At 37.4% G+C, this 22481-nt stretch overlaps 1 protein-coding gene across 1 annotated transcript in view; it reads left to right on the forward strand.

Moving 5' to 3' along the window:
* Window positions 1-20430, forward strand: part of GLI3 (GLI family zinc finger 3) — a gene marked incomplete at its 5' end in the record, with an annotated part of 320743 nt that extends 300313 nt beyond the window's left edge. The window contains 5 exons of the mRNA XM_083378272.1: window positions 5720-5869; window positions 7033-7197; window positions 8364-8639; window positions 11685-12012; window positions 17490-20430. Coding sequence (XP_083234398.1) covers window positions 5720-5869; window positions 7033-7197; window positions 8364-8639; window positions 11685-12012; window positions 17490-19726 — 3156 coding nt within the window. The 3' untranslated portion in view covers window positions 19727-20430. The remainder of the gene's footprint in view (window positions 1-5719; window positions 5870-7032; window positions 7198-8363; window positions 8640-11684; window positions 12013-17489) is intronic.
* Between the last annotated feature and the right edge of the window lie 2051 nt (window positions 20431-22481).

The raw sequence follows: 22481 nt of genomic DNA on the forward strand, positions 1-22481 counted from the left end.
ATCTTTTATTTCCAAGAGTTATTCATTCTTTTATCCAAGTTAGCACTGATGCTTGATAATATAAAACCCATTTGGCAAGCCATTTCCTTTGGCTTATTGTAACATTTTCAATTTAATTCTAGCTTTCTTTCCTTGCCAGATAAATTTTTGAATTAGAAACTTTAAATCTTAAAAGATTTTTTTCTCCAGTTTTATAGGTATGGTTTGAAACAAAAATAGTATTTTTGGTAATATATTCATTTTCACTGTAGCAATTCTTCCTAACATTGACAGTTGCAGATTCTTCCATTTTTCCAAATCAAGCTGTATTTGATTTAACAATTTAATATAGTTAACCTTTTTATTATTGAACATCTTGCTTTCAGATATATTCCCAAGTATTTGACCTTTTTGATTATTTGCAATTCTATTTTTGTTTATATATAAGATTTTTAGCTGTCACTTTAGTTTTTTCTCTATCTTTAATCCTGCTATCTCTCCATATTGTTCTATCTTTTCCAACAGTTTAGGAACCTAAAGGTTCCTCTAGAACAGGGCTGTCAAACTGCCAGCCCAGGGCCAGATGTGTCATTCAGAAGCTGCGTCCATCCCATTTTTTAAATACATGACCCCAGATAATATGCTGTTTGCTAAATATTAAAAATGTTATTTTTAAAAAACTCTAATCCTAACCCTAATCTCAACCCTAACCCTACAAAATTAATCAAATATTTATTAAAAAAAGAAATAAGATGTATATCATTTACTCCAAATTTAGTTTAATCTATCACCTGCTGTTTTTGATTTTATTATTTCATTTCAAAATTACTATTATGTGCTTTTTATTTTAAATTAAGATACTCGTGAGAAATAATTAGCATGACAATTTTTTCTCATTTTCAATTGGACTTATCTAGGATTAACTTAATTAAATTTCATGACAGCAATGAGTTTTGAAAACCATTTCCTTAAGAAGGTAGCATGTAAACATTATCAGCTAATAAATTCAAAACATTACAGTATATTCTATTATTTCTGTTTAGAAATTGGCTCTAAAGTCTTGGTTTCTAACATTTAGAGGCCCATCACTTCTGTCCCTTTCTAGGGATGGAATTTAAGGGTACACAAATTATCATTCCCTATATAAAATCAGGTTTGATTGATTTTTACAGGAAGAGAATCACAGTTCTATACAGCTTTAAATACTATTAAATATGCAATTCTTCTGTATTTGCTCTGTAGGTTGCAAGCTGGGGATACAGGATTACAATAATTCTGTTTTGTAGGTTTCCTTTCTATAATTTTTTTTCCAATTACTTGCAAAGCTATGTGGGTGATCATTAGGAGATTAGGAATAAAATTAATTCATGTACTAATGAATGCCAACTTTGTTTCTCTGTATCAGATAAGACAAGAGGTATTGTGCTGATATTACAATCTAATAATGAGACTCTCAAGAATTTTCTTGGAATTTACTATGCAGCAGTCTAGGAAATGAGATTCACAAATAGAAACATCCTGAAAGTGGAATTACCACTGTACTCAGTTTGGTTTGATTGTAAGCTTTCTACATAGCTAAAGATACATGGATTTACCCAAGTCTGCCATTAATTTGTGCTTCTGCTTTACTATTAAGTATCTGGTTACCTTGTCCTGTTTTATGAGTTTTTAAACTGGCCTTGTGGTTTTAAACGTGCTGCTATTTGTAATATATTAAAATAGTGTAATGTTTGCATTTGTTGAATCTCAACTCATGTTATCAATAAACAGAAACATGGAGGCAAGTAAATATTATTTAATGCTAATGTTATTTTCATTACTTTAATTCTTAAGAATACAAGCCTGGCCTATTGCATATACTGATAAGAATACTTGTTATTTATTTATTCATTTAAATATCTAGATATTTTATCCCAACCAAAATAGCTATTTCCCATTTCATTCTTGAGATTGTGGTGCCACAATTCATATTGGTGTTACAGGAGCAAAATAATGTTGTAGTAAGTAGAAAAACTATTATCCTGCCCATTGCATACTATTGCATACTAAGATATACTGCATTTACATGGACTAAGTAATCAAATATTCATTTGAACCCTTTGTTTACTCCCAGTTACCATTTGATATTTATCATATCAGTACAGTGACTCATGAAGGTTCATAATATGTTGAGTCAGTCAGAAGAAATATAAAAGTAAAATAAGATTTGTCCCATTACTTGCAAAGTGATACTGAACTTGTGGCTCTCCAAGTATTGCTGAACTACAGCTCTCAAAACCTCCATGTAGCATGGCCAGAATGAAGAATGCTTGAGGTAGTGTTCAACAAAATTTAGAGAATCATATTTCTTGTCCTTGTCCCAATGTTCATAAAAACTAATGACGGTCATGAAATATTGAAGTAATGGCCTAATTCACGCATGTCAAACTTGCGATGTCACCTGATGTCATAAGATGTATCTTGACTTTTCCCATTGCCGGCAATGGGGTGGGCATGGTTTGATGCATCCAGCCTGCGGACTGGCAGTTTGACATGCCTGGCCTAATTGGTGTTGGAATTTCCAACTTTAAGCGATGTGGCCATTAGGCAACACATCACTTCACTTAGGACAACAGTTTTGGTAGTCCAGGTTGAGTTGTTAGGCCAGGCATCATGGAGACCTGGTTGGGCCAAGAGGGGGGTGTCCCTCTCTCAGAATTATGCCTACCAGGTTTCCGGGTGCTTCACGTGGGCCCCGGGCAGGGGCGGGGGGTGGCGGTTATTATTGGGGAGAGTCTTTGTCTGCGAGTGGCCACTGTCCCTCAGATAGGCGGGTGTGAGTCTCTCCTTTTGAAGTGGGGTCCTGGAGTTCAGTTGAGCCTATTGATTACATACCTGTCTCCCAGCTGCATGTCATCGGTCCTGTCCAAGCTTCTTGACATCTTGTCTGGGTTGGCAGTTGAGTTCCCCAGGCTTATAGTTCTGGGGGATTTCAATCTGCCTTCCGTGTGTGAGGCATCTGAGTTGGCCTGGGAGTTCATGGCTTCCATGACGACCATGGACCTGACTCAAATAATTCAGGACCCGACCCATAATGGAGGGCACACACTCGACCTGGTTTTTATCTCTGGACAGTGGATTAATGATCTGGGTAGGGGGGATTTAATCATCCAACCCCTGTGATGGTCCGATTTTCTTCTCCAGCTAGACTTTCAGTATGCCACCCCCCACTGCTGGGAAGCAGAACTGACCAGGTGGTTCTGCGCCAGATGCCTGATGGACCCTGAAAGGTTCCAGACAGAGCTTGGGACATTTCCTGCTTCCCTTGCCCATGACTATGCCAAGGCCCTAGTAGAAGCCTGGGAGACGGCAGCTGCTGGGGTCTTGGATCGAGTTGTGGACAGGATCATGGACCCATGTCCCTCCTGGCTGGTTTTGGCCACCTGGGAGGTGACAGGGGGCTGGCTCCAGGCAGTTGTCAATGCTTCTTTGATGGAGGGTGTCTTCCCCTTAAAAGAGGCGGTGTTGAGGCCCCTCCTCAAGAAGCCTGCCCTGGACCCGGCCTCATTGAATAACTACCGCCTTGTCTCCAACCTTCACTTTGTAGTGAAGGTTGTTGAGAGTGTGGTGGTGCATCAGCTCCCGCAGTTCCTGGATGAAGCGGACTATCTGGACCCATACCAGTCCGGTTTCAGACCCAGTTGTAGCACGGAAATGGCATTGGTTGCACTGGTGGATGATCTCTGGTGGGCCGGGGACAGGGGCTGTTCCTCTGTCCTGGTCCTACTTGACCTCTCAGCGGCTTTTGATACCATCGACCATGGTATCCTGCTGCGACGGCTCAAGGGGTTGGGAGTGGGAGGCACTGTTTTACGGTGGTTCTCCTCCTATCTCTCGGGCCACTCACAGTTTGTATTGGCAGGGAGACAGAGATCTACCTGAGGCCCCCCACTTATGGGGTGCCTCAGGGGTCAGTTCTCTCCCCCCTCCTGTTTAACATCTATATGAAGCCGCTGGGTGAGATCTGTTGTGACTCAGGGCCAGCCTGTGGGTCCGACAGCCGGCTCCGATGTATCGGAGGACTCAGATGTGGGGGAGGAGGGAAACGAACCGGCTGATGATGATTTGGAGGCTTTGCAGAGTCCTCAGCCGGGGACCTCTTCTCAGCTGCGTGAGCCCGAGAGTGCGGAGGAAGATGACCCACAGCTGGCCCTGTTCAAGGACGCCCGACGCAGGAGGCAGTCGAGCAGGAACAAACAAAGAAAGGCTGTGAGACTCCTCGGGAGGAGGCACAGGGAGACCACGCCCTGAGCTCTCTATAAAAGGAGTGTTTGGGGAGGGGCTGGTTGCTGAAAGCAACTTTTCCGCTTGAGAAGACAAGCTCTAGTGTTTTTGTTAACTGCGTAATTAAATCTTGGCAGAAGCCTTTTAGCCTTGGACGCTCTCCAGTCTCTTCTTTTGAATAGGGGTTTGTTAGAAGAGGGCTGGTTCAGAACAAGATCATCCATGGCTTTGGGGTGAGGTATCACCAATATGCGGATGATACCCAGTTGTTCATCTCTACCCCGAGCCAACCCAGTGATGCCCTTGACGTGATGTCCCGGTGCCTGGAGGCGGTGCAGGTCTGGATGGGAAGGAACAGGCTCAGGCTTAACCTCTCCAAGACCGAGTGGCTGTGGATACCGGCATCTCATATTGTCCAACAAGTTCCATCTCTTTTGATGGGGGGAGGTATTGCCCCCCTCAGAAAGGGCTCGCAACTTGGGTGTCCTCCTGGATTCACGGCTTAATTTGGAAGATCATCTAATGGTCGTGACCAGGGGGGCCTTCACACTGGTTCGCCTAGTGCGCCAGTTGCGCCCCTTTTTGGACCGAGATGCCCTATGCACGGGCATCCTATACCCACACCCTTTTCATTTCTCACCTGGATTACTGCAATGCTCTTTACATGGGGCTGCCCTTGAAGAGCACCTGGAGGCTTCAACTGGTGCAAAATGCGGCCGCACGGGTGCTTTTGGGAGTATCTCAGTACTCCCATGTTACACCACTCCTGTGTGAGCTGCATTGGCTTCCGGTTACCCTCCGAGTGCGATTCAAGGTGCTGGTAATAACCTTTAAAGCCCTACATGGCTTAGGCCCGGGGTACTTGTGAGACCACCTGCTGCCATTGTCAACCTCCCATCACCCAGTTCGCTCCCACAGAGTCGGCCTCCTCAGGGTGCCATCAGCCAGGCAATACCGGCTGGCGACCCCCAAGGGGAGAACCTTCTCTGTGGGCGCACTGACCCTCTGGAATGAACTAGCCCCGGAGCTGTGGACGGCCCCTGACCTTCAGTCCTTCCACCGTGACCTGAAGACCTGGTTGTTCCAACAAGCGGGGCTGGACTGACTATGTTTTTTAATTAGGCTTTTTACTGGGTTAAATTGTCTCATAATTTTGCATTCATTGTTTAATTCTCTTTTAAATTTTTTACTCTATGTTTTTTAAATTTTTATTGTTGTGAGCCACCTTGAGTCCTCAGGGAGAAGGGCGGCATATAAATTTAATAAAATGAAATAAATGAAATGAATGAAAATGACAATACTGCTGTTAGGTGAGGATCTCATGCTTCTCCTGCCCTGCTGTGCTCACTTTTACGTCAAGTCCCCCCAACTCTGTTCTTGGCCTCAGAGATATGTAGGTGTATAATTGTATGTATGTTTGTAAAATAGTGCAATGTGAGTGTACAGTAAGCAAAACTTTTTTTTTAAATCTGCATAGCATATAAACAATGATCACATACATGGGGAGAAGAAGGAATTTGTATGTCGATGGCTTGATTGTTCTCGAGAACAGAAACCATTCAAGGCACAGTACATGCTAGTTGTACATATGAGGAGACACACAGGAGAAAAGCCACACAAATGCACTGTGAGTAAACACTGTTATAATAAACCAGGAGGCGCTTATTGGTTTGCTTCTTTGCTCCCTACTATTTGAATGCAGTTTGGTTACATTAAAATTTACATAAAATATTCTGCAGAAAGTAATGTTTGTACACTGTTGGAGTTTCTTCTTATAAATTATTTACATTTATCAATGACATTGACTTCATTTGCTAGAGAGCATACTGTGAACAATATGCAAAGAGTTTTTCAAAGTGGACACAGCTCAACTGGGATTAAAAATAATGGGTATTGTAATGCAATTATATAAATCTGCCCCAAACCTGTTATCCCATTTTGAAAAAAATAGAGCAAAAAACAGGAAAGAAATGGAACATCTTCTCTATGAAGATTTGAATTTCAAATCAAAATATGTTCCACTTATAAACATCCTGAATATGCCATTTTTATGAATCATCCCTAGAAAAATATAACAGAGTCCATCTTCAGCTAGGCAGATATTTTATGGAAAAGGCCTTAAGGCAATAGGCTGTTTTAAGTAACTGGATTTCGAGATATATATCTTTTCTCCATAGAATTCAACCAGTTATTAGGATTAATAGTTTGAAAAGTAACCTTCTACAAGTAATCTTCTATTTTTTTAAAAAAATGGATAGGTTAGTAAAGTCCTCACATGTAGTCCCCATATCTTCTGATATTGAATATTATAAGAATTTCCACTTGATGAGCTTTCCACAGTCAAGCATGGTTACAAATTTTGGGACCTGCAGCCCCAAAACATCTGGAGGATACCTGGTTAGGGTTAGGCTTTACTAGTCTCTTTTAAATCACTATATCTAGAAACTTGGCCTGAATTAAATCCAAGTTTGTGCATGCTGTCTCTTTTTGTGAGATAATTAGACTGGCACACTGATCATGAAATCCGAGGTCTATTTTTTGTCTATTACTTGGTAAACTTGCATAGGCTTGCAATCCTGCCAGTGCCTTATAATGTAAAATAATTGTTATTTTTTTGTGTAAAAGCATCATTTTTAAACAGAAGAACAAAATTTAGAACATATTACTACCATGGCTAGATCTTGAAAGCTGTGTTTGATATGGGGTATTTTACTGTATTATTTCTTTTTCCACACTTCACCTTCTATAAAGAAATGTTTAGAATAATATAATAGTACATTTTGCCTTTAGTTTGAAGGCTGTATGAAGGCCTACTCCAGGCTAGAAAACTTGAAAACCCACTTGAGATCTCACACTGGAGAGAAACCATATGTTTGTGAACATGAGGGTTGTAACAAAGCATTTTCAAATGCATCTGATCGTGCCAAACATCAAAACAGAACTCATTCTAATGAGGTAAGAAAACACATGGTTTGTATAATTCTCTAACAATGCATAAGTGTAGTGCTATCAAAAATATTTATTGTTAAACATTTATTTATGGTTCAACTATATATTAAAGATACATAAAGACATGAAACTCAAGAAAAATGATGATTCAGAAGCAAGTAATTGGTTCTAGAATCCAAATTTTCTTTTTAAATCTGCTTCAATTGCTGGGAGATAAGGAATAACTTTAACTCTGCAACATCCAAATAAAATCCTGTTTGAATCATGAGATAGACCCAAACAATACACTCTCTGATAGTTTTATAAGGAAGATTTTTTCAAAAATATGAACATTTGTTTAACTCAGCCAATGCTAGCCAGATTTTCCCTGAAATGTGCCTGATGGCTTCCACATTCAGTCATTCATTTGATTATTGGTTCTTTTTCTCTCACACTCCAGCTGGAAATATGGCATGCTTGCTAGAAAAAAACACAGATACTGTAGATAATCTTCAGCTGCATCACTCCTGATAATAGATCTCATTACCTGCTTTTCATCTTCTTTTGCTTTTGGTTAGTTATTACAGACATAAAAATTATGTGTCTTCTTGCCACAACAGGTACATGAAACAGTAACAAATACTATACTAGCATTTCTTGCATGCACAACTCTTTCTTTTCTGTTTTGAGACTGGTCTTTAATATATTAAAAAAACAATATGGGTAGAATCCTGAGCCAACTGTGAATAAAGTAGAAAGGTAGTTTCTAATAAAATAAGGACAAAATGGGATCCAGGATCTCTAGTGTTAATTAATTTCTTTTTAATATTAGTGAATATATTAAAATTGAGACTATTTCATATGAAATATTCCTATGAATAATAATATTCCTATTGGCCAAGTTACTATTCCAATTCATACATAGAAATGATACAAAGCCAGTTAGCAATTTTCTGAAAGGGGGAAATAGGTATTAATGAAAAAGGCTGTGCTTGAGCTTAGCAACCAAATCCTGGTTCAAATTTTCTCATGACTGGAGATTCTACCACATTACTTCTTTTGGTCACTCTCAGCTCAATTTGTGTAACAGGACTGTTATTATTATTTTCAGAAGCTGGACAGAATATTCCATCCAATTAATTAAGGCAGTATACCCAAACCCAAACCAATGGTAGCACTTTTTCCATTTACAGAAACCCTATGTCTGCAAAATACCAGGCTGCACAAAGCGCTATACAGACCCAAGTTCTCTCCGAAAACATGTAAAAACTGTGCATGGTCCTGAAGCACATGTCACCAAGAAGCAACGTGGAGATATCCATCCAAGACATCCACCACCACGAGATCAAGGCAGATCCCCAGGCCACCTGACTCAAGGTGCAGTTGGTGAGCAAAGGGACCTCAGCAACACTACCTCAATGCATGAAGAATGCCTCGAAGTTAAAGCTGTTAAGTCAGAGAAGCCAGTGGTAAGCATCTATTTCTTTTTATTTCTTAGATATAAAAGTGTACATTGTTCATTATTAATATTATTATTACACCATGATTACATTTTTTTCAGAATATCTGTTTATAATAATAAGGAAGTTATTGTACAATCTATATAGTTCAGAGGAACTCATCAACAGCAAACTATTTAATGGCTTTTCACATAATTGTATACTCAAATTTGTATTTGCTTGTCCTGGTCATAGATCTGATGGGAGTTACAACTGAGTGCTATTTGAGGTCTAGTCTTGAATGGACCAGTGTATCTGCAATATTTTAACACCTTAAATGTTAAAAAATAGTGGTAATGTACGATGTATAATGCAAAGATTATGAAAGCTTATTTATATTTGAATGATTATAATGACCATCTTCCATAATAACTTTCTTGACAAAATGCCTTGTTATCAAGCCTAACCAAGTGTATCCCAGTAGAATGCATAATAATGTAAATCTGCCTAAATTGCACTGCATTGGCTTGGAAATTTAGATCTGTCACTAAACCTTCCAGACAAGTTTATCTATTTAATTCACAATCCTGTAGGACTCTTTCTTGTAAAAAGCTCCTCAGTATTATTGGAATTATACAGAACTTTTCCCAAGAATATACTTGCCATTCTAAAATTAGTTTCTATCTATTAATAGAAGAAACTACAGTACCCATATGCTCTGAACCTGAAATTGTGGCTTCAGAGGATACCATTATATCAATATTCCATTGCAAAACCATGGAATTTTAGGAAAAGCAAATATTACAGGAAAGGGGGGAAATCAAACAGTGGCCATACAGATACATTATTTATTGTGTACTTTGCAACTGTTAATTGCTGATATAAATGTAAAAATATTTTATGAAGTTTTATTATAAATTCTAGTCAATTACAAATATAATTTAAAATCATAAAGGAATATTTTCCTCATATGTAAGAATGAAATTAGTCTTAATTTGTTTGAGAGTAACACTTCTATTGGAAATAGAAGCTTTCATGATGTAATATCTCCCCATTAGCCCTGGAAAATAATATGTTTTTAAAAGACAGATGTGATCAAGTAATATGTAATTGTGGATTACATACTACTCTAGATACTTACTATAACTGTCCACAATATTTTTCATGATATGTCACCTTATCCTAGAAATCTATGCAAATTCTCATACTTACAATAATGTTCTGTGTTATGATAGCCTTTCTTGTCAATGGAGAGTGGGAAAAATGTATTTTTCGCATTTTGATTTGAATGGATGGCCAGTCCTATATGGAAAAGCTCTTTTCTTTTGTCTTCAGATCTGATGCTGAATCAGAAATTGGCCCTGAGGGACTGAATGTCATTGTAGAAGTATTTAAGGTGTACTAAAATATTTCCTAGTAATTCCTAGTTAATATTCCAGGATCTAAATACCTTTGAGAGTGAAGAGGCAAAATTGACTATTTCAGGAATAACATCAAATATACTTTGATGTAACATTGGCATGAAAATAATTGATTTGTGTGTGCATTATATAATCAAATGTCTTACTACTTTTGTTTTACTAATCCAATGTTTCTTCTGCCTAATACTTTTAATGCCATATTCTCTCTTCCTAAGGACAGTGGGTAATAAGGTGAGGGAATTTTAATTTCTCCACATTATTTTCATTGCGGTTAAAAATTCATTTACTTGCTACTTGAAACCATTTCATTAAATGTATTCACAACTGTTATAAAAACATATTTCATAACAAATGGCATGCTACCCAGTTAGCTTGTGGAAATCAGTTTTATATGTAGATATTTACCTATACATATGTGATCATTCTGTAGTTGCTACTGATGTAAAGAATTTTCCAGATATAAGAACAGGCTTCTGACCCCCAGATTTATTCATTCAGCTAACATTCAACTGTACCCATTCCAATGACATTTCATGTTGAACTAAGTAATTTAAACATGCTACTTAAATCTCAACCAAATGCATATAATACAATATATTATTAGTTTGGCAGAATAGTTTGATGTTGCTACTAGTTAATATTGAACATTCTTGCTTGCTTATCACATATGATGCAGGGATTATATTGTTAAAGCATTTAACAATCCAGATTTTATTCCAAAACAAATTAGTCTTAATTTGTATGAATATTGAATGCTGCATCACTAAAGCTATGACAACTAAAGGTCTAAATATTTTAGTTTCTCATTTCTGATTTTTGAAAATGATGAAGATGATAGTAACGTTAGTATCTACAGCTGCAGAAGTAGTTTTCTAAATGTTTGATTATCTGAAACATTTCAGAGCAGAAAATGGAGAAAATCTCTCTCTCTAAATGTATTGGGAACTGATTCAAAATACAAATGTATACATGTTTGTTATGTGACAACAGTGAGATCAGTAGAATAGAACTCCCATATAAATGACTATAGAAAAGCAGCCATAACTTTTCTGAAGAAACTGTACACTTATGACAGTGTACTATTATAGGTATTATAAAAAATATATGGAGTAGGTACTAGTGTAAAATATATTTGGCTAACTCCTCTTTTATTAAAAAAACAAACAAAAAACCCTGCTACTTAGGTTTTACAAATCAGTAGAACAATTTTTCTATTAATCAACAGCATCCTTAATTTGGAAAATAGGTTTTTTTTTGCTTTTCTCTTAATATCATCAGTAGAAAGACAACATTGCATAATGTAGGTAGATTTACCTGTGGCACATAAATATTGCAGTTACAAAACAGAACCAAATACAGGAAATTGTGGTGGAATCTATAGCTAGATTAGAGGGAGGTATTAAGAGGAGCCTGGGCTTAAGAGTTGTTGGAACAGTAAGTAGCATAGGTTAGACCTCCCCCCAAATCCTTATCTTGCAGTTCCCAAGGGAATGTAATCTATCTAGTGAGATTCTTAACATAGTGTAGTTGGCTAGCAATAAAGTATTGTTGAGTCTCTTCAGAAGTGTTTCAAGTAGTTTTTAACCTGACAGAAATGGAAAAAATTATATGAATGACTGCTCTTTCTCTGACACCAACTTTTGTTTTCCTCCAGACATCTCAGCCAAGCCCTGGTGGTCAGTCTACATGCAGCAGTGAACAGTCCTCCATCAGCAACTATGCCAACAATGGGATCGAGCTTAATCTGACCAATAGAGATAATGTAGGAGACCTCAGCATTATTGATGAAACCCCTATCATGGATTCTACCATTTCTACAGCAACCACAGCTCTTGGTTTACAGACCAGGAGAAATATGACAGAGACCAAGTGGATGGAACAAGTCAAGCTAGAAAAGTTAAAGCAAATCAATGGAGTGCTTCCAAGACTGAACCCCATGCCATCTTCCAAAGCCCCAGCTTTGCCACCTCTTATAGGAAATGGTAAGATGTGTTTACTTAATATAATTATTTGAATCTATCACCTGGGTGATTGAGATTTCATTCTTTAAAAGAGAAAGTAAAAATAATATATTTGAACTTAGTCCTCTTAACAATGGGAATATTAATCTTAAAATAGGAAAAAATAATTTAAATAAAAGAAGAGCAATTTGCCCTATGTAATTATTTGTCATAGTTTGATTTCAACAAACATAAAGAGTTTGGCAAGGATTCCATTAATAAAAATCCTAAGGGGAAAACAACTCAAGAAACTTAGGAAATTCTGGAAACAGAAATTATAAAGGCTCAATCTAGCACAATACCACTAAAAAAGAAAAATAAGAGACCAGAGAAAACCAGCATGGTTGCATAAAGAATTCTCTGATAAATTGAAAGACAAAAAGGACAAGTACAAAAAAATGGAAAGAGGGATACACAAATAAAGCAAAATCCAGCAAATAGCTTGAATCTGCAAAGATGAAATCAGGAAAGGTAAGACTCAAAATAAACTAAGACTTGAAGAAAATGTAAAAATAATTTTAAGAAGTTTCTTTCAATATGTTAAAAAAGTCTATTAATGGAGGAAGATGGGAAGAAAGTAACAGGTAGCAAAGAGAAAGCAGAATTGCCTAATTCATCCCTTTGGTCTATCTTTAGAAAAAAGGAAAAATTGTTGTTGTTAGTTGTGAAGTCGTGTCTAACCCATCGAGACCCCATGGACAACATTCCTCCAGGCCTTCCTGTCCTCTACCATCTTCTGGAGTCCATTTAAGCTCACGCCTACTGCTTCAGTGACTCCATCCAGCCACCTCATTCTCTGTTGTCCCCTTCTTCTATTGCCCTCAATCTTTCCCAGCATTAGGCTCTTCTCCAGTGAGTCCTTCCTTTTCATTAGGTACCCAAAGTATTTGAGTTTCAACTTCAGGATCTGGCCTTCTAAAGAGCAGTCAGGGTTGATCTCCTCTAGGACTGACAGTTTTCATCACCTTGCAGTCCAAGGGACTCGCAGGAGTCTTCTCTAGCACCATAGTTCAAAGGCCTCAATTGTTTGGCACTCAGCATTTCTTATGTCCAACTTAAACTGCCATACATTGCAACTGGGAAGACCATAACCTTGACTATACGCACTTTTGTTGGCAGGGTGATGTCTCTGCTTTTTAGTGTGCTGTCTAGATTTGCCATTGCTTTCCTCTCCAGGAGCAAGCATCTTTTAATTTCTTGGCCACAGTCCCCATCTGTGGTGATTTTGGAGCCCAGGAAAATAAAATCTGTCACTACCTCCATTTTCCCCCCATCTATTTGCCAGGAATTGAGAGGGCCAGATGCCATGATCTTGGTTTTCTTAATGTTAAGTTTCAAGCCAACTTTTGCACTCTCCTTCACCCACAACAAGAGGCTCTTTAGTTCCCCTTCACTTTCTGCCATTACAGTGGTATCATCTTAGGTTGTTGATATTTCTCCCGGCAATCTTAATTCCAGCTTTTGATTCATCTAGCCCTGCCTTTCTCATGATGTGCTCTGCATATAAGTTAAATAGGCAAGGTGACAGTATACAGCCTTGCCAGACTCCTTTCCCAATTTTGAACCAATTAGGGATTCCAAGTCCAGTTGTCACTGTTGTTTCTTGACCCGCATATAGGTTTCTCAAGAGACAAATAACATGGTCTGGTACTCCCATCTCTTTAAGAACTTGCCACAGTTTGTTGTGGTCCACACAATCAAAATTTTTAGTATAGTCAATGAAGCAGAAGTAGATTTTTTTTCTGGAACTCCCTAGCTTTCTCTATGATCCAGCTTAGGTTGGCAATTTGATCTCTAGTTTCTCTGCCTCTTCGAAATCCTGCCTGTACTTCTGGTAGTTCTCAATCCACATACTGCTGGAGTCTAGTTTGTAGGAGTTTAAGCATAACTTTACTAGCACGTGAAATGAGTGCAATGGTGTGATAATTTGAACATTCTTTGGCACTGCCTTTCTTTGGAATTGGAATGTAAACTGATCTTTTCCAATTCTGTGGCCACTGTTGAGTTTTCCAAATTTGCTGGCAAATTGAGTGTAGCACTTTTACTGCATCGTCTTTTAAGAGTTTGAATAGCTCAGCTGGAATACTGTCACCTCCACTAGCTTTGTTGTTGCTCAGCTTTCCTAAGGCCCACTTCACTTCACATTCTAGGACATCTGGCTCGAGGTCAGTGACCACCTCATCATGGTTATCAGGGACGTTAAGCTCGTTCTTGTATAGTTCTTATGTGTAATTTTGCCACTTCTTCATAATCTCTTTTGCCTCTGTTAGGTCCGTGCCATTTTGGTCCTTTATCATGCCCATTTTTGCATTAAACGTTCCCTTCATCTCTCCAATTTTCTTGAAGAGATCTCTGGTCCTCCCTATTCTATGGTTTTCTTCTATTTCTTTGCATTATTCATTTAAAAAGGCATTCTTATCTCTTCTAGCTATTCTCTGGAATTCAGCATTCAATTGGGTGTATCTTTCTTTTTCTCCCTTGCCTTTCACTTCCCTCCTTTCCTCAGCTATTTGCAAAGCTTCCTCAGACAGCCATTTTGCTTTCTTGCATTTCTTTTTCTTTGGGATGGTTTTAGTTGCTACCTCTTGTACAATGTTGCGAACCTCCATCCATAGTTCTTCAGGCACTCTGTCTATCTGATCTAATTCCTCAAATCGATTTGTCACCTCTACTGTATATTCATCAGGGATACGATTTAGTTTATACCTAAGTGGCCTAGTGCTTTCTCCTACTTTCTTCAGTTTAAACCTAAATTTTTCAATGAGAAGCTCATGTCTGAGCCACAGTCAGCTCCTGGTCTTGTTTTTACTGACTGTATAGAGCTTCTCCATCTTTGGCTGCAGAGCACATAGTCAATCTGATTTCTGTGTTGACCATCTGGTGATGTCCATGTATAGAGCCATCTCTTGGGTTGTTGAAAAAGAGTGTTTGCTATGACCTTTGTATTCTCTTGACAAAATTATGTCAGCCTGTGCCCTGCTTAATTTTGTACACCAAGGCCAAACTTGCCTGTTATTGTGGTTATCTTTTGGCTTCCTGCTTTAGCATTCCAATCCCCCATGATGATAAGGACATCATTTTTTGATGTTAGTTCTTTAAGGTGCTGTAGCGCTTCATAGAACTGGTCAATTTCATCCTCTTCAGCACTGGTGGTTGGGGCATGGACTTGGACTGCTGTGATATTGAATGGTTTGCCTTGAATTCGAACTGAGATCATTCTGTTATTTTGGGGATTGTATCCCAGTATTGCTTTTCCTACTCTTTTATTGACTATGAAGGCTACTCCATTTCTTCTGAGGGATTCTTGCCTGCAGTACCTGATGGTCATCTGAATTAAATTCACCCATTCTTGTCCATTTTAGTTTGGTGATTCCTAAGATGTTGATGTTCAGGCTTGTCATCTCTTGTATGACCACGTCCAACTTTCCTTGATTTATGGATCTTACATTCCAGGTTCCTATGGAGAAAAAATCTTTACAGCATCAGACTTTCCTTTCACCACCATATACATCCACAGCTGAGCATCCTTTCGGCATTGGCCCAGTCGCTTCATTCTTTCTGGTGCTACTAGCACTAGCCCTCTTCTCTTCCCCAATCTCATATTGGTTGCCTTATGACTTCAGGGGCTCACATTCCAGTGTCATCTCTTTTTTTTTCCTTTTGGTACTGTCCATAGGGTTTTCATAGCAAAGATACTGGAGTGGGTTGCCATTTCCTTCTCCAGTGGATCACATTTTGTCAGAACTCTCTGCCGTGACCTGCCCATCTTGGGTGGCCCTGTATGGCATAGCTCATAGCTTCATTGGATTATGCAAGCCCCTTCACCACAACAAGGTAGTAATCCATGAAGGGGAAGGAAAAATTATTCCAACCCTAAGAAAAGCAGGACCATAAAAAATTATTAGGAATACAAATCAAAATAGGCAAGAAGGCAAAATAGATAAGACAACCCCATCAGTCTAGACTAATTGGAATCACCAGAACCAGATGCATTACATCTGAAGATTCTGAAGTGGCTGGCAGACATGATTTCTGAGACACTTCACCATATCTTTCAAAAATCCTGAAGTACCAGAAACTAGCAGAGGACTGGGAAAGAGCTAATGAGGTTCCCATCTTCAAAAAAATGGATCCATAAAACTATAGACCAATCAGCCTGATGTCAGTACCTGGGAAGATCTTGGGAAAGATAATCAAACAACAGTTCTGGGAACACCTAGAAACAAGCAAATTACTAGACACCAATATAGGTTTGTCAAAAACAGATCATGCCAGACAAACCTTATTGCATTCAAATGACTAAATTAGTGATCAATATAAGTTTGATTAAATTGATTTTAATTTTTAATTTTTACTGCTTTTTTAATTTTCAATCTAGATATCATCTACAATTTAAAAAAGAAATATTTGTAATATGGAGAAAGAGCTAAAAGGATAATTTTAATTTTGTTTACTTTGTATGAAACAGGACAGTAAAGGCCAACTGCAAGATACATATGACTTCCAGCATTTTATGTGTCCATTTTTAACTTTTTTTGTGGGGGGTGGGGAACTATACTGAATTCAGATTTTTCCATGTGACAAGCAGGTATCATCAATTGGCTGCTAAGAAGGAGTGCTACATATAGATTTCAGTATCAATTTTTTGACCAGTTGCAGTTCAGTGAGAAGCATCCTTGATGGCTTCTTAATATACTGTACTTACATGTGGAAGCATAACAATACTCAGTAGGATTGATTTACTTGTTACAAAAAAATGATCTAGTCATAAGTTAACACCACATAAAAAATAAGGTACAATTAAGTGCTTATAATATGATATGTATAGGAGAAGGAATGACAGAACCTGGGGGCAGAATGAAAGAACGGATTGGCCTAGAATCCCTACAAAGCCACAAACAAAAATCCAACCACCCTCAAATGCTGTTAATCCTTGTCTAACTTGTCTAATTGAGAAGATTCCTGTGCATCAGCTTTTAGCAATAAATCAGTTTAATTGAACTTTCACATTTGGACCTGGTCTTTTGTAACTGACATTTTATATATGACTCCTGAACAATATCTAACAATTCTGAATGCAGCAGTCCATATAGAAACCAGTTTCAGCACTACCATGTTATACCACTGCTATAGAACTGCTTTGATTTCTAGTGTTTCCATGTGCAATTCATGGTGCTGGTCAATATCTTTAAAGCCTTGTATGGCTTGGAGATGGGTGCTTAAGTTACTATTTTTCTCAAATTGTTTTTGTTTATCTAATTCAGATGGCAAAGAATCATTACTAAAGATTGTCCCTACTAACAGGAGGGGCAATTGGATATCCTTAGTGATATTTCCCTATCTATGATACAGTTTGCCTCCTAAGGTGAGAGTTGCCTCTCGGACTTAGAAAATGTTAGCGTTTCTGAAAGGGTTTGGGGCATTTCTCCTGATCAGTTTCTTTTCAATATTCTTTTCAGATATTCAGTCAACTAGCAGCTGCAGCATTGGAGGAAACATGACTATCTTAACCAAGAAAAATGAAGTCACAAAAACAGATATTACTATACTGAACATGCTAAACAGAAGGGATAGCAGTACTAGCACAATCAGCTCAGCCTACATGAGCAGTCGTAGGTCCTCTGGGATTTCACCTTGTTTTTCCAGTCGTAGATCCAGTGATGCTTCTCAGGGAAACAGAAGGCTTCAGAACCTCAGTGTTGCCGATTCCTATGATCCCATTTCAACTGATGCTTCAAGACGATCCAGTGAAGTTAGCCAATGTGACAGCTTGCCTGGACTTCTCAGTCTTACTCCTACACAACAATACAGGCTGAAAGCAAAATATGCAGCAGCTATTGGTGGGCCTCCACCAACACCACTTCCTAATATGGAGAGGATGAGCTTGAAAACAAGAATGGCACTATTGGGTGAATCTAGGGAATCTGGGATGTCACCCTTACCTCCATTAAATTCTCCTCGAAGATGTAGTGATACTGGGGCCAACAGTAACAACAGGAGACACCTACTGCCTCGTGATATGCTTGGGAATAGCACAAGAAGAGCTAGTGATCCTGCAAGACCAATCTCAGATAACCTGTCTTTTCCAAGAATCCACCGTTTTAACAGTCTCAACAGCTTTAACCCTCCTGCTTTGCCTCCATACTTTGAAAAACAAAACTTCATCTTGAAGAATTACACTTGCTCAGATGTTGGTTTGTTCCAGAATTTATGTTCCCCTGGCCCGCCAAGTATTTGTGAGAATGTGGCTATGGAAGCAGCTACCACAGAAGCTGATGGTTGTTTGAATGATGAAGATCTATTACCAGATGATGTGGTCCAGTATTTGAATTCTCAGAATCAAGGTTTGTACAACCAATTGCCAAATGATGAGCTACACAGCAACAAAGAATATCACAATCCAGCAATGGAAAACAATAACAACTTTGATCAATCTCCTCCAACAAGCAACTCTCAGAAAAATGACCTACCAATTCAATGGAATGAAGTAAGCTCAGGAAGTTCTGACTTATCTCCATCAAAATTAAAATGTAGACCACAGTCCTTAATACAGCAAACTCAAACCATAGGCCCCTATAATAACTTGGTTATCCAGCAGCAGCTGCAGCAGGCACTGGAGAGAAATGGTATTATCCAACAAAATGTCTTTCAGCATCTTGCAGACAACAATGTCTCTTGCAGTGTAGAGCAAAATGTAATTATGAACAACAATGACACAAGTTCTTATCACTTACACTCAAATAAATCACAGCTATATAGTAATAAATTTGGCAGACAACCTGTGAACAATGCCTGTGATGTGATGAATCGAGCTGAAAAGCTAAGAAGCCATTTCATGCTAACTAGTAGAAGTCAGCAAAACTTTGGCTATCATGTGATGCCACATGAGCAGTCTGCCAATGAAATTAACAAGATGCAGAGCAGAAATATAGTTTTTGAGGAATACCTTTCTAATCAGTCAGAAGATGAAATGAGCCATTGCCAAGAAGCAAGACCTTCCAATAAAATGATAGAGCAAATTTTAGTTCCTTCACAAGATAGCTGCCAAGAACTCTTGTCTCAGAATGGGACTCATCCATCAATTCTTGCCAAAACTTACCAACCATATTCCAACCACTATGGAGACAGATGGCAAAACACTTTAAGGAATAACACGATGAGGCAATCTGGACTTCTAATGGATACAAACCAGTCACACAGGGTTACAGGTATCAAGGTAGAATCTCAAGGTCAGTTACAACAATTCTGCTCCAATGTGCAGAATTATTCTGGTCAGTTGTATGACCAAACCACAGGGTTTAATCAGCAATCTCTGAAAGCAGAAACTTTTTCCCTTTCAGAAGCTAATTACCTAATACAAGAGGTAGCTATTGAAAGTACATCAGAGCTTCTCTCCCCAGGGGTCAACCAAGTGACAAGCACAGTTGACAGCATTGACACAAGCAGCCTTGAAGGTGTGCAAATTGATTTTGATGCTATTGTAGATGATGGTGATCATGCCAGTTTAATTTCAGGAGCCCTGAGTCCCAGTATCATTCAGAATCTATCACACAATTCTTCCCGTCTTACCACTCCCCAAACATTTCTTACATTCCCAGTTATGCCCATAAGTACAAACAATATGGCTATTGGGGACATGAATTCTTTGTTGACCTCACTTGCAGAAGAAAGCAAGTTTCTTGCTGTTATGCAATAGACCTAAACAACTTAGGGTATGAAAAAAAATGTGTGTTTTTTGTTACTTGTCTTAAGTACTGTAACAGTCTCATCTCAACTAAATGAGATGTGTTTCAAGTATATTCCTTTTATGGAATTAGAACTGAAAAACCCTAAAGTGTTCTAGGGAGAAACTGTCTTCCGTTTCAGCTTTGAATCAGTATTGTTACACATGCTATCCCTTCTTTTTTATTATTTTATCTTTTATATGACTTTGTTTTTATTTTTGTAATTACAAACCACTGTAAAAGTGTAATGTGCATGTTAGCTTATTTTTGAGGAGGATCTGATATTACAATTTATTGATACCCAAAAGAAGTCTTGAATGATTATGACCAGAACTCTTACTGTATGTAAACAATTTCTAAGGCAGATTTCTGAGACAAAATTTGAAATACTATCCACGTCATTATAAATTTCATTGATGAGAATTGTTGAAAGCAAAGTAAACTAATTTATGGCATGGGAGGGGAAAATTAATATTTTTGAGTGGTTATTTCTTTTGCTTTATATCTGTGATTTTTTAAACTTTTTATTTTTGAGGGGAAATTCATTTTCTATATCATTTTGCCTGCTGCAGAATTTTTCAGAATTTTCATGCAAAAAGTTGGCTTGCTGTGTTGGATTTCATCAATGTCACGTATAAACTAACAGCATGATTAAGATTGCAGTGGATTATATTACAGGGAGAAGATCAAAGGCAATGAACAAATTGCCATTCTGAAAATTCTGTATATTGTTACTTATTCTCACACTTTATTAATAAGCTTCCAAGAAACTCTAAAGTTGTCTAGAACCCAAGGTAGAAATCACTGGTTTAGGAGAAAACAGCAAAACTTAAACCTGAAATTTATTCCAATAAAAGTGTTAACATGGTGAGAGGGGAGAGTTAAGTATTAGATATCCTGCTCTGATCAAAAATTAAGTTAGGTTTTTAGCCACTGGGATATAACAATAAGCCTCACATTTTTTTAATACCTTGTGATGCACCTATTAGAATAAACATGTTACTGTTCACCTCTATTATAAATCTCCTTACTGAGACTTAAATAAAATATGCACTTTTAAAGAAAGATTAGTTAACATTCTTGCCATGTGATTTACATATTTCTAAGGATTCAGTGTCTTTCAAAGCTTTTTCTTCCTTTCAATCACTGTTCATTTACAATTGGAGCACTAACCAGAGCTTCAGAATAATGTAATGGTGCTATAAATGTCTCAATATTTGAAACCGCTGATAGCACTCCATTCATGGAGACATAGGAAGAGTTAAAACTGAATATTCTTGTTTCCTGACTCATATAAGAGTTTCATACCATTTAGTTGTTCAGCAAACTACTGGCCAATGCCTACATACTTCAGTCTGAAAATATCAAGTTTGATAATATGAATGCATATTGATACATGTAGTATTTAATATACTAAAAGGAATTAGTCTGATCAAAGGAAAATAATAGCAATAGTTGGTGTGTCTATATATTTAAAGAGAATAGGCAATTTTCCAGTAGCTTCACTGTTCAAACATTAATATAGTAAGACCAGAATTGATAGTGTTTACACTGATTTACATTAATACATGTATGTATCCAAAATATTTAAAATGCTACTCATTCTTTGAGATTTGTCATATAGTTTATCATATTTTGATATCTCATGTTATACTTTTATTGCTCCAGATAATCCAGTTTCTTGAGTTACTCAGCATTTGCAGTTAATTTATTTATCTTCTCATTCCTCACTGCTAGTTTAGTTATTTTTGTTAATCTTACTACACATTCCAAAATAATCATAGTAAGATTCATTTAATTGGTATTATAACTCTAATGTGTGTATGTTCTGTGACAGCAAAGACTGCTTCCTAGTATTTCAGGCAAATAATAAAATGATTGAAAACTCAGTTATGGAGATTGTTTCACAACTCAGGAGTTTTAATGAAGAGTTTATTGTTCCATATTTCCCAAAAACCTCCATTGCTGTAGGGCCGAAACTGTGCTGTTGGATTTGAAAGTAGACTTAGTAGACTTCACTAAACAGCTGTATAACGTCTTAGTTAATCAACTGTGTCAGAATTATAATATGTTTTCTGTATCCAATTTCTTATGGATAGGACTCAGGAAATATTACTGAACTGTACTTGAATCCTTTGATTGAGTCCTGTCAAATGAGATAGTTGGGATCTTTTTATATAATTCATTTCCAGTAGGGTCTGGATAGTTGAATTGAATTTTAATCCAGCCATTGCATTATAGCAAAACAATTTTTTATGACAGTAGGCTGTAACTTTTAAAAATACTAAACCACATGGATACTCAAAATTATGATGACAATTTTGGCTGATACTGGTGGATAAATTTTCTGCTTGATTGTGATCCCTCTGATAAATATTTCTATTTATTTTTATTATTACAGTGTATTGGGTCCAAACTGGGTCTTACTTAAAATAAACATTGAAATCAGTGGACTGAATAATCAAGTCTGAGTCCTTATACAAAAAAAATAATATTTAATTTCTTTCTGGATTTAACAATAGATCACAGAACAATAGAAAATTACATGAAAATTGTAATTTATCCATTGCAGCTCTTGTGCAGAGTAATATTTGTTCATTGAAAAAGCAACTAATCTAAGTGAGAGAAGCTACTTTTCCTACCATTGAAATATTCTTTCATAAGATCTATATAAAAACAGATGTATTTATTTTTTTTTTGTTTTCATTTCCAGTAAAAATATTGTTT

Source organism: Vipera ursinii (genome assembly GCF_947247035.1).
Source record: "Vipera ursinii genome assembly, chromosome: Z".
Lineage (NCBI taxonomy): Eukaryota > Metazoa > Chordata > Lepidosauria > Squamata > Viperidae > Vipera > Vipera ursinii.